At 47.7% G+C, this 11,779-nt stretch overlaps 7 protein-coding genes across 7 annotated transcripts; 3 read left to right on the top strand and 4 right to left on the bottom strand.

Moving 5' to 3' along the window:
- On the bottom strand, window positions 1-477 carry V1508DRAFT_89628 (permease for cytosine/purines, uracil, thiamine, allantoin-domain-containing protein; the record flags this gene model as incomplete). The annotated part of the gene is made up of 1 exon (XM_066943097.1): window positions 1-477. A coding segment is annotated over exon 1 (407 nt), but the record flags the coding sequence as incomplete, so codon positions are not given.
- A 594-nt stretch (window positions 478-1,071) lies between these two features.
- On the top strand, window positions 1,072-3,493 carry V1508DRAFT_89636 (uncharacterized protein). Its single transcript, XM_066943098.1, has 2 exons — window positions 1,072-1,322; window positions 1,484-3,493. The coding sequence occupies exons 1-2, from the start codon at window positions 1,248-1,250 to the stop codon at window positions 3,125-3,127; spliced, it is 1,719 nt and encodes a 572-aa protein (XP_066792072.1). The 5' UTR covers window positions 1,072-1,247; the 3' UTR covers window positions 3,128-3,493.
- On the bottom strand, window positions 3,318-4,409 carry V1508DRAFT_89557 (copper/iron-regulated glutamine amidotransferase). Its single transcript, XM_066943096.1, has 3 exons — window positions 3,887-4,409; window positions 3,752-3,826; window positions 3,318-3,687 (listed from the first exon to the last, which is right to left on the bottom strand). The coding sequence occupies exons 1-3, from the start codon at window positions 4,253-4,255 to the stop codon at window positions 3,508-3,510; spliced, it is 624 nt and encodes a 207-aa protein (XP_066792071.1). The 5' UTR covers window positions 4,256-4,409; the 3' UTR covers window positions 3,318-3,507.
- A 935-nt stretch (window positions 4,410-5,344) lies between these two features.
- V1508DRAFT_407248 (putative FMN-binding domain-containing protein) lies at window positions 5,345-6,123 on the top strand (the record flags this gene model as incomplete). The annotated part of the gene is made up of 2 exons (XM_066938841.1): window positions 5,345-5,731; window positions 5,806-6,123. 2 exons carry the CDS (start codon window positions 5,345-5,347, stop codon window positions 6,121-6,123), a joined length of 705 nt encoding a protein of 234 aa, XP_066792070.1.
- Window positions 6,124-7,137: 1,014 nt separating this feature from the next.
- V1508DRAFT_428903 (uncharacterized protein) lies at window positions 7,138-8,531 on the top strand. Its single transcript, XM_066941847.1, has one exon. It carries the CDS (start codon window positions 7,525-7,527, stop codon window positions 8,239-8,241), a length of 717 nt encoding a protein of 238 aa, XP_066792069.1. The 5' UTR covers window positions 7,138-7,524; the 3' UTR covers window positions 8,242-8,531.
- Window positions 8,532-8,679: 148 nt separating this feature from the next.
- Window positions 8,680-10,047, bottom strand: V1508DRAFT_446247 (HNH endonuclease-domain-containing protein; the record flags this gene model as incomplete). Its single annotated transcript, XM_066942428.1, has 2 exons — window positions 9,388-10,047; window positions 8,680-9,332 (listed from the first exon to the last, which is right to left on the bottom strand). The coding sequence occupies exons 1-2, from the start codon at window positions 9,632-9,634 to the stop codon at window positions 8,680-8,682; spliced, it is 900 nt and encodes a 299-aa protein (XP_066792068.1). The 5' UTR covers window positions 9,635-10,047.
- An 874-nt stretch (window positions 10,048-10,921) lies between these two features.
- Window positions 10,922-11,779, bottom strand: V1508DRAFT_362458 (permease for cytosine/purines, uracil, thiamine, allantoin-domain-containing protein; the record flags this gene model as incomplete). Its single annotated transcript, XM_066937231.1, has 1 exon — window positions 10,922-11,779. A coding segment is annotated over one exon (858 nt), but the record flags the coding sequence as incomplete, so codon positions are not given.

The following is an 11,779-nucleotide window of genomic DNA, read 5'->3' as shown; positions in this document are numbered from 1 at the left end:
GGAACAGCAAAAAGTGTGGTGTACGTCGACCGCCTGCGATGCGCATATCGACTATAATCGGGCGCGTTCACCATCAACGTCGTGAAACCTCCCAGATTGGAATAAAAGCTGTTCATAAAAACCCATCTGAACCGAGATCCGTGAACGGTGTTACCTTGACTGAATAAAGAACTGTTGCTCACTCCCACAGTGTTGATCATCCATCCCATCAACCCGAACCCAACAATGAATGTAGCCACAGTCTTGAGCATGAAAAGCCATTTGACCTTGTGAATTCCAACATAGTGGAATGGAAGTACAGTAATGAAGTATAACACATAGGACGTCATCAGTTGAGTATTAATATTCGCTGATTGGGGCAATGTATTCGGCACGTTCCTGAAGGACGGCCAAATCGCGTACAACATGCTCTCTATACCAAAGAAATTAGTTCACCATAATATCACTACCGAAATATCGCAAAGCTAACTCACGAACACACTCTGCACCCGTATATGTCTGAATACCATACCACTGGGAAGTTCAACCGTGGTTTTTTAAGAAGTGGGGTGTCTTACTGGGTGGAGAGGAAGGAGAGGCGTGGCGACAGACAATGTGGTGGAGGGCGATGAGGGGAGAGACCGGCAGTATATAGAGTGACATCAAAGCACAAGTTTTGCAGAAAATAATGTGATACTGATAGCCGTACGTTGATCACAATCAGTAGTTGTAATCTTTTATGTCTGAAACCTAAGCAGGTTGCCATCTGCAGTGGATATCATGGGAGCGCTAAGCGGTGAAGCTCTTTCCGCAACTGCCCGGATTCCGGTTTGTGGATTCAACCTAGCTATGAGATCATCTGGAAACAGTTGGCACACATCAGCCACTATCCTCGACAGAAATGTTCACTGTTATTCGCAAACACTCTGGTATAGCCATAATTACTGAGGAAGCTAGGCGAGCTATTTCTGACTAAAAAGGCGGCAAGACGAAGAAAACACGACAAAATGCGAAGACTGTCCCTCATCGGGAAAACCCTAACCATATCCGACACTAATGACCACGATATAACGACGCTTTTTCTCCGATGCATCTCGCGCCCTCGGTCCGCAGAAATATTATGAATTAGCCTGCCCAGGTTACCTGGAGGTTTTTGATTGAATAGAGTCTAAGGAACAAAAGTGGCTAGCCTTGTGGGGAGAGTGGCAGTCGTTCCCAACCGGGGTCACGCTGGCGCTCCATGCAACCAAGTATCCTGACTCAATCTGATGATTCGCTGTGCTCATTATCGGACTAAAGAGAATAAAGGTAGCAATAATCTCGTCTCTTTAGTGGTCCCAAATGTACGCCCGTCCCTGAACGTCCCAAGAAAACTGACATCGTCCGCTCGCGCAATGGATGCAAAAGTTGGCAAAAGATGTCGCCAAAGGCGTACCAAGGTTTGTCCAACTACGTAGCATCGTCCATTGACCTTCTCATGAATTGTCCGATTAACAATACCTAGTGTGATGAGCAGAAGCCGATATGTGGGACATACGCTAGACTCGGAAGAGTCTGTGAGACTTTCAAACCAGAGTTCAAATTTCGCGTGGTAACTGGGGGGCGCGGCCGTCGAGTGGAAAATGATCAGAGGGATACTGATCGAAAAGTGCCTATTGATGCGGTGGGCTTAAATGCATCTGATATCCATGTTGGGGACGATATAGAAGCTATCTGCGAATCTCATTTAGTCAGCCGGGAGAACTTATTGGTAGCACCAATGATTACACGCTGCCGCATGCCAAGCTTAAGCCTCATGAATTCGTTACAGCGCTTGGATATGGACATATTGTATTCCACATACTGGGAGGATTACTGTCTACCGGCGTTGCACCCGACGTTCCGCGCAGCTTCGCATCTTGTTGATGGCTTCCCAGCACTGAAAGCAGCAATTCTCACCTTATCCTCATGCAATTTCGGCCGCATGCAGACGGAGCGTTTGGCACCAACCTCGATTGCCTGCTCTTATACGTTTCGCCCTAACATCACGCACCAAACGAGGAGTATGCACTATTATTCAACCGCTATAAAGTCATTTACTCGGCTCAGCCCTCAAGAGTATCAAAACAATGTAACAACAGTGCTGGCAACTATTGTTTTGTTCGCTTATATTGAATCGTCCATGGGCAACTTTGACGGCTTTAATTGCCATGTCCAGGGTTTGACGACACTTTTAGGCCTGGAGCTCGGCAACCGGACGAGCGACTCGCCTTCCAAAGCTCTCCTCGTCGCGTGGAGGCAATGCCGGTTTCATGTGTGGTGGGCACGAACGTATTTTAGCTCACTGCAAGTACAATTGCATCAGAGATCAGTGCTTCTGCCCCGAGCTCTCCAAGAGAGTTTTGAAAATCTTCATGAACGGCGGGTTGCAGTACTGAGTATTTTGTGCCACTCGCACCAACTCAACTTCAAGGCAACACTTAGGCATTGGGAATGTCAAAACTCAACGAACGCTGGGCCTGGGACCGAAGGGAGTAACTGGCTAGATGAGGGAGAGATTGAGAAATACTGCACACTACTCGCCGAAGAGACCAAGAAACTGGATAACTGGTTTGCACATCTCCCGTCTTCAGAGCGACCTCTGGATATTAGCCTTTCTAGCGATGACCGCCAAGCGCATGCCCCGATTGAGCCAGTATTTTTTCAATCGCAAGATGCAGCTCAGTACGTCGGGCATGAATGTGATGAAGCACGGCACTGGCTACAATTACTTCTAGGGGTAGTGCAGGGAACCAATCCACGGATATCTATCCACAGAAATAACTACACCATAGGCTACTCGGGCTTGCTCCTATCGGCCCTACTTCGGTGCCAGGATTTGACATTGGGCATGTGGATTGAGCAGTGGCTGAGAGACCTTGAAGAAATGCAGCCTACAGAGGAGGGCAGCTTTCCGGTTTACCAGACAGTCAGTATTGTTAAAGCAATTAACCGCCAGAGACAGCTAGGTGGAGACGTATTTGGAGTGTCGCTTTCAATTGATGACGGTGGCGGGACTCCCAAAGGGAGTTCGTACAGCAGCCAGTCAATTAGCACTTTATTGATTCATGGGAAATGGAGGATTTCCGGGGATCTATATACAGAATGTATATCCATTCTTAGTGACTGAAAAGACATGATATTGCTAGAATTTACGCCTTGGTGCATAGAATCACCTTACTCGACGCGCTTTGGGGTTTGCAGATCTCTAGTCACCCAGATATAGTTGCCCGCACTCGTCCCCACCAAGTTCTGCAAGTCCATTTCCCCGATCTCTCCCAGATTTTGAAATTCGACCATTTCTAGCATACTTCTCGGGGCGTTTCTTCGTCTGTCTCAGTGCGACTTCTTCCAACACCACTGTCGCTCGTCTTCTTCCACGATCTCCACGGCTCTTCGCTCGCCGTAGTCAAAGTCACATAGCCGAGGATGGCGACCTCGCTGACTTGGCCTTGAGAGTTGCCGTCGAGAGTGAACGACTTTCCTCTGCGACGATGTTAAGATCAAGCTTCAGGGTTTTCGGTCTTCTTCCAAGAGCAGGTTCTTAATAAGGCTGTTCTGAAGTTCAGGATGGGCCTGAAAGGAGAGGATTGTGTTGTCCTCATTCAAGAAACACTCATGGCGCTCCGCCATGTGGATGAATCCCGGGGCATGCTTGACTACTTCGCGGACATGGAATTCGGGCAATCTCTACTATGTCGTTAATGAGGGAGAAGGGCAAAAGGAAAGAGAGAAAGAAGGATAAGAGACTAACATAATAACCAGTACTGGCAGCAAAAGGGAAGAATTTCTTGCCAGCTTCTGTCAAATTGACATCCTGAATAGCGGCCTGTGCATGCCATTAGCCATACGGCATGTGCATTCATGTCAATAGCAGGGTGAGCATTACAATTGGACCAGTAGGAACAGCTGCAACCCCTCCTCCGAATGCTCTAGCTATGGCCTGATGACCAAAGCAAATGCCCAGGACTTTGGTTCTCGGGGAGTCTCGTGCGGCAGCCCGGACAAAGTCTAACACCCTTAATACCCAGGGCTGCGATGAGGATGCGTCTGCTTTGCCTCCACTGAGTATAATCAGGTCATAATCCTGCGGCCTAGGAAAGTGGCCCTCGACTACAGGATCGTAGAAGTCGACTTGAGCCCCGGGAGCAACAATGCCGAAGGCATCCCTGAATGATTGCCTCACGTCGTGCCAGAACTCATTGCCGGGCGGGGTGTTGGTGAGTACACCGATATGTAGAGCTGTTGTAGGGCCCATATTTCCGCAGGTTTGAACAGGTTGGTTGTGGTGTAGAGAAGATGATGCAGGTAATTGCAGGTAGAGAAGAGGATTCTACCTACATACATATATATAGTTATATATGTTGGTGGTCTCCATATCTCAGTCAATGTCAACGAATTTTTGCCTCCAATTTTAGACACACCGCCTCATTCTACTACACAACTTACGAAAAATATTGCACAGGAAGTGAGTTTGGTAGCTAGTCTCATTGCTGCCGCGAGCTTGCAGGCTGTCTCGAGACACACGAACAGAAAAAATGCAGAGTGTGTCCGGACCCCTGACTGTTCAGAGTATGAATAGAGTTGACAGGCGTGAGGCTCCAGGGTAAGGGTAGCGAGTCTTACTAGCCGGCCGTCCGGAGTGATCGCTACTGCAATCGCTATCTATGATGTTACTTTGTTCCCCTTTAAAAAAGAAAAGAGCAAAGAAAAGAAAGGAGAAATTCCTACAAATATTAAAATATATTGTAATATTTATATAAGATAAAGCGAAAAGAAGGCAAAAACAGGAAAATGCTGCCAACAGGTCGTGTACTTATTGGCGTCGAAACAATATTGATGGGTTGTCGCAATCCGCGCTATACCCGATCAGGTGCACAAGACCGACGCTAACGACATGGGGTTAGGGCCAACGTTTTTTTCTCCTTATTTTCTATGTTTTGGCTTAACTACTGGTTGTGCCGACTGCCCTTCCGTGTGGGCCCTGATTCGGAAACACGCGGTTTTTAGCTTTCAGGGCTAACCTAACGATGTCGTAATGTTAGCCGACGATTACGGCTTCAAAGAAGGTGCGGGAAGCACCGTCCAATTGCAAAACGTTGATGTTCGATGTGCATCGCCCCCTTTAACTCGACTTGTGCAGAATATAGTACTTGCCCCATGCACTTTACATATGCGCTTCCAGAACGGGCGGTATTTGAGGTGACTCATGCTGAAAGCTGTTCCATATGATGGGCTGTAAGAACCAAACACTATATATGTGGTCTGTACCTTAACCCACCCTCAATCACGCTATCATCTGCCTTCCATTTCACTTTCCATTCATCTTCCCACTCATTAACCAAAGATGTTTCTTCCAGCTGTTCACGCAGAGACAGACACCGCAGTGCTGCTCCAATTCATCCGCGAAAATCCATTGATCCTGATTACGGGAATCTCGTCGTCCCAACAGGATTTCCTGCAATGCAGCCATGTCCCATTTGTGCTCGATCTTCCAGATGAGTCCGGTGATGCTGGACCCCAGGGTCGACTCCGCGCCCACATTGCCAAGCAGAACCCGCAGGTAAAAGCGATGATAGAGGCCGTGGACAACAAGCCGCCCAACGTTTTGGAGTTCGACGACGAAGTCCTGGTGCTCTTCAATGGCAAGCATGACCACTACGTGACCCCGAAATTTTATGTCGAAACCAAACCGGACACAGGCAAAGTTGTGCCTACTTGGAACTATTCTGCAGTCCCGATTTACGGCAAGCTTTCTCTCCTTTACGATTCCAAAACCCCCGAGACCGAGCGTTCCTAACGAAGCAGCTTCACGACCTTTCCGAGCATACGGAGAGGTCGACCATGGGTTATGTCGGTGGTGACAAACCGCAGCCATGGAAGGTCAACGACGCTCCGGAGCGTTATATTGAAATCATGAAAAGGAATGTTGTGGGCATCGAAATTCGGATTAATAAGATCGAAGGTAAATTTAAGATGAGCCAGGAGAAGCCGCCTGGCGATCGGGATGGCGTTGTCAAAGGATTTGCAAGTCTGGGGACTGAGGCTGGTGAGGCTATCTCGGCCTTGGTCAAAGCGCGTGGAGAGCTGTATGACTCCAAAAAGCAGGAAGTGAAGACCGAATGAGAATAGGTGTGAATATTGGAACGTACGATTAGCTAAATGATGATATCAGAACGCCGCGTTCTTTTCCCTGTCTAAAATCAGTTCAGAGTGCCAATCAACTACATTTTTTTGTCAGTGTAGAGTAAGTGTATATTAATAAGCGAGACTTGAATGTAATGTATCAACGGACAACTCAAATGTAGACGGTGTAAGTGCACTTGACTTCAGTGTATAAGTGACTCTAAATGCTCCGCCGACTTCGAAGTCATCTTGAGTGAAAATACCGTACTACCATGCAAGCAGCCTCTTTGCCCCTTTTTCCCTGACCGTTCAAATCATTTCTTCAGAAGTCAGTTCTTGCGCCTTACCAACCCTGTAGATCTCATGGCTCAGTGTTCATGATATTGTCGAAAGAAATGTGTTAATAGACGGAGCTCGGCAAAACTCAGATAAATATTCTGACTGGCTTTAGAACTTCCCTCTTCAGACATATCGAGCTGCCCGGATCCTATTTACCTTGTACTAATAAATAGCCCGCTTTCACGAAAACCCTAACGTCATCGATTCTCACGTGGTCGTCTCAGAGTCTCATGGAGGCACCTAGGCTGATCTCCGAATTGGACACATTGATGGTACGGGCCAACTCCGCTGCATCGTGAGTAGTTGCCAACTTCATCAGGTCTGAGCCAGACCCGAGAGGCCCATTCTGCGTGGTCAACGAAGGTTGGTGCTACATGCAAAGACCTCTAGGATTGGCGTTTTTTTGCTGTAAAGAGTGCAGCTACTGGACCGGCGAGAGTAGCTGTAGGTTGACGCTTATGCCCCGAAGCCAAAATGTGCATGAAGAACGCCACCGATCTCGGTATTGTGGTCGTAAATTCAAAATACGGCGGCTGTCTAACAATTCAAATGTTAGTGTAACGGTGCAACACAATGGTTTCCCTGCAAGCCGAGATCGGGCCATCTAAAAAAAGAAATAGAGATGGCTTGAGACCTTGAGTTCTCGCTTGAAATACCTCTTTCAGCGGCCCCATTGGGGTGGAAAGCGGGGACTGGGACTTCTGTGGACTTCTGTGGGTAAATGGCGACGTCATCAGACATGGCCCCTGAAGTTCCATTCACGAAACCAATGAATTCGGCACAATGGCAAATGAAAGCAACGGCAGAGGTACTGTCCCAAAGTATTCATTGTGGCTAATAATACGCGGCTTACCCTGAATCATTCAACATAGCTGTTGTATGAAAATTGTGACTGAAACCATTGAGGCTGCCGATAGGGGCGCGATCCTCGTCGTCAACGCCGACCAATTAATGAATCGTATTTTCGTTATGGCAAGCTTCTGTCGAGGTCCGACACATTTTGGCCTGTAGAAAAGGCGCCGCTGCCCCGCGGATACTGGGCTTAAACCTACATACGCAAGCATGGCACTCTTGAGATTCGTTACTGTCGCCACGCTGGTTGCTTTGATCGCCAGCGTCGGTACAATTGCGGCTCCGAGGGATGTTTACCTTAGAGTCAAATCGGAAAACGCGACCATCAACGGCATGGGGCTTTCTTCCATTCAAGAAGATGACGGGGTCAACTACGTCTTCCTCGAAGCTGGCCCGCAGCTGCTCGTGTACGAGAGCGACAACAGCACGATCTACGACCCTACAATCTACCAAATTCTGCCGAACCCGTACTACCTCCAGTTCTCGGGCAGCTTAGTCATGATTTCCATCGCTTCCAATAATCCCACGCGATTCAGGATCGATGCGAACTCCTATCTGGCGTATAATGGATCAGTGGTCGTATTCTACGCAGCCAAGAATACAGACGACCCCAACAACTATTCCCTTTATGCGTATCAGGCCCTCTACTACGGCACGGACGGGAAATTTGCGCCAAACGGCAGTATACCATTCAAAGTGTATGCTGAGCTCGCCGGCTATCCGAACGCATCGACGACTTCGTCTGCTGCACCTACAACATCTGCGAAGCCGTCTACGGTCACGACCTTGTACCCCAACGCTACTTCTAGCGGCAAGAACGCTTCCGCCACGGCCCCACCGCCTCCGCATTCCACTGGTGCGGCTTCAGCCAACAGCGTTGTCAGCTTTCTTGTCATTGGCGCTGCCGTTCTTGCCATAATGTTTTAGAACGGGTCGAAATTAATGCTTGAATATTCAGACATCTCAAGTGTACTAGCACCAACAGAAAAGACAAAGACAAGGACCAACAGCCAACGTTTCAAACCTGTGACCGGCTTGGATACACAGTTCAGAATTTATCGATTCTTCCGGCAAGGTGCCTACTCTGTCCCGCTTGTCTGGGAGATAGCTCAGTTCAATATAGAGAATTCCCAGTCTCCATGGAGTCAAGCAGAGTCTTCGTCGACAACGTCGACACCTTCTTGTCGCGCATCCCAGCTATCATCGCACAACAGTAATCTCCTTTAGTAAATATAAATTACCCCCAATTACATATAAATTCTATAAAAAATTAGATCAATGCCAATTCTTTACAACATTCCAGTATGAACCAGATCTCACAGTACTTATTTCCAGCTGGACGCTTTCCAAGCGAATCATATTGTGCTATAGGCTTTGGACAGTCCCAGGGGAGAAATAGCCACACAATCTGGAAGAAAGCTCTGCCTCCATCCGCTTGGCTGCTGCTGGCCCGCTGAGGATCTCCCCCATTATATCACTACCGGGTGGAAAGTCAGTCTCAAAACTTGGTTCGCCAGCCCCTCTCATATTCGCCAACACTGCCTGACGAAAGTGCCACCGCAGCAGTTCATCCCTTGCACTCCGATCGCTATTTGGATCTCGACAAACACGATCAAGTATTCTCCCGTCTATCCCCTCATTATCTTCGTCGAAACAGATTATCTTATAACCATCGTCCGGGTTGATAGAGAAATAAAATCCATCAAATAACTCATGGATAGTGGGCTTCATAAGGAGGCCATTCTGGCATGAGTTAATCCCTGTGTCGCGCTCTCCTTTGTTCGTAATCCACCGACAAAACCCATTCTGCACCCAATAATCTTCACTGGACAATGGGAAGATGTGTGCGGCATGGAAACCTGTCCAATTATCTCTATTAGCCCGTCTGTTAATTGTGCCAGTGATCACGCACTTCCCGTCTCTTTTACGGACTTCAGTTCGGAATGTACTCTCTCTGCCTGTGGATGATTGTGAAATTATTCGCATTATCCATGGCTCATCTGTAATCGATATTGTGACTGGGTCAAATTCAGCAGTCGCTACATACAAAGACTGCTTTAGTATCAACATTACCTTTGCGAGAATATGGCCTTATATCATAGTGGCCTGGCTGGAGAGGCTCGTCAGTCGGCGTTAGGTCGTGTCCGGTGCTTCGCAAGGTTACGCGATACGGACCAGATGCAATGATGAGGTTGCCCAGCATAGAGAGAAAGGTTTTTTCGGTTACAGAAGGATTCAATATCAGTCCACCAAGCGCCTTATCAGGATCTGCAAAGTTGTAGAAATGGACATCTCGACCGATTGCCCTTCCGCCCGCCATATTCCTTCATTGCCGATGCACACTAGTATCATAGCGACAGATCACAACGACTACAGTGCAACTTACGTTCCCAAAGCCTGAGGCGGACAGCACCACTGTTGGGGTGTAATCGTCAATACCCCACAGACCTTCGCCATATATGCGCCACCTAACGGCATAACTGGCAACTCTGCACGTGACCAACATATCACGTGTATCAACAAAATCTATAGGGGAGGATTAAGGGAGGGCTATTTTGGTACAATCGGTAAGACGTTACCCTTGCCTTGAGAATATGAGAATAGTATAACTACCAAAATAATCAGGAGTCAAAAACAGCTGTGCCCATGTCATTGTTATCAACCAGAGTGCCATTTACATCCTATCTTCTCTCAGTGACGGGTGCAATGCCAGCAAAATCGAAGAAGCAAACTGCAGGGGGCAAAAAACCTTGCGACGACAGAAAGCAGTGGATGATGATGATGATAGCTTCACCGAGATTTCAATTGCGTCAGCTTCATTAACTATGGGAGGATGAAAATTATGGCGGCGAACCGTTACCCTACCTAATATCTCCCGGATGTCCTAATTAGAGGTTCGTCCTAATGAGGAAGTCATAAAACGCGTCAACACGTACGCGCCGAACGCCCGTCCCATGATGTTCAAGATCTCTTATCAAGTTGATTACATTCACGAGAGGCAGGATAGTGGCTTGTAGGCATTGAGCTTCTATAGAAACATTCCTCGTCAATCCCTCTTGGACTGCAAGTATCCAAGCAACCCTTCCATTGCTCATCGTTCGTCCGGTCTCGCTCATATATGGCTCGGGCTTTTCCTCGCGTAGTTTTTCCTTCGTTTTTTGCGGTCATTTGTGCCTTTGTTTGTTTCATTTGCTTGTGTTGTGTGGCACTTTGTTTTGTGTTTGCCTTGTTCTTTTGTGCCCAGACAAGTATAAATAGAGGGCGTCTGTCCCGCTTGTCTGGGAAATAGTTCAGTTCAATATTAGAAAGTTTCCAGGCCCCATGGAGTCAAGGAGTCTTCGTCGACAACGTCGACACCTCTTTGTCGCGCGTCCCAGCTATCATCGCGTAACAGTGTCTAGTGAGAAAACAATAACCACGGACAAAAGCAGTTACGAATTACGAATAACAAACGACAATATCCTACATTCTTGGTTCATAAACGATGAAGTCGAGACCCTTGGAATATGGCAATGTCACCCTTTGAAATCCACTCCCTAGCGAATCAACAAACTCAAACAGATCACCATAACCCACATTGGTGTCAAGCGTGTTGTCCACGAGACACTCACTTCGTCGGTATCTTCTCACTATACACTTCTTCTGAAGAAATGTCTTCGATGTCCCTGCCTTTCATAATATCATCAGGATAGACTGCCGTCTCAACATAGGTCTCCTTGGCAGGGAAAAAATAGCAGATCACCGAATACGACAAAATTGCTGATCCAAACCCATAGAAAAATCCTACGTCATACAAGTGCGTAAGACTAGAAGTTGCCGTAATCCCAGATGACACCGTAGGAATGAATCCAGGTAATAGCGGCACCCAAGCAATAGTGAAGGCAGCAAATGCTCGCCAGTTGAATCCCCACCGGTAATTGTATATCCCGCCAAATTTGTACAGCTCATTGACATCATATTTCTGACGATGAACAATAAAATAGTCGGCTATGAGGATCCCGCAGAGTGGCCCAAGCCAGATGCTGTATCCAGACATGAAGTTTAAAAACGCTGGCGCAGACGTCATGATGTTCCACGGGGTTAGCGCCCAGGCGCCGAGGAATGCGGCAATAAACTGGCCCCGTCGCAAATTAATGTATTTCGGCCATATCGCATTCATATCGTTAGCAGACGCCAACGAATTAGCCGCGATATTCAGACCCAGCTGCGAGAAGTAGAAACTCAATGCGCAAAAAAATGCAGCCGCCCGTCCGCCTTTTGACGTCCATTTGTCGACTACTTGCAAAGGATCCCAAAGGATTTCACCATACATGACTTTGGATCCAGATGCGACAACCACCCCCATAAATGTTACCAGAGTAGCCGTGAAAGGAACAGCAAAAAGTGTGGTGTACGTCGACCGCCTGCGATGCGCATATCGACTATAATCGGGCGCGTTCACCATCAACGTCGTGAAACCTCCCAG

The sequence above is a fragment of the Lipomyces doorenjongii genome (assembly GCF_038497915.1).
Source record: "Lipomyces doorenjongii strain NRRL Y-27504 unplaced genomic scaffold V1508scaffold_186, whole genome shotgun sequence".
Classification (NCBI taxonomy): domain Eukaryota; kingdom Fungi; phylum Ascomycota; class Lipomycetes; order Lipomycetales; family Lipomycetaceae; genus Lipomyces; species Lipomyces doorenjongii.
The sequence above is the reverse complement of the archived record's forward strand: the minus strand, read 5'-3'. Positions and strand labels throughout refer to the sequence as shown.

Excerpts from the sequence above, each read along its gene's own strand:
- V1508DRAFT_89636 (XM_066943098.1), top strand. The coding sequence starts at position 1,248 with ATGATTCGCTGTGCTCATTATCGGACTAAAGAGAATAAAGGTAGCAAT. Across the intron at positions 1,323-1,483 it reads TCTCTTTAGTGGTCCCAAAT|TGTGATGAGCAGAAGCCGAT; the intron begins GTACGCCCGTCC and ends AACAATACCTAG.
- V1508DRAFT_89557 (XM_066943096.1), bottom strand. The coding sequence starts at position 4,255 with ATGGGCCCTACAACAGCTCTACATATCGGTGTACTCACCAACACCCCG. Across the intron at positions 3,827-3,886 it reads CTGTTCCTACTGGTCCAATT|GCCGCTATTCAGGATGTCAA; the intron begins GTAATGCTCACC and ends TGGCATGCACAG. Across the intron at positions 3,688-3,751 it reads CTGCCAGTACTGGTTATTAT|AGATTGCCCGAATTCCATGT; the intron begins GTTAGTCTCTTA and ends ACGACATAGTAG.
- V1508DRAFT_428903 (XM_066941847.1), top strand. The coding sequence starts at position 7,525 with ATGGCACTCTTGAGATTCGTTACTGTCGCCACGCTGGTTGCTTTGATC.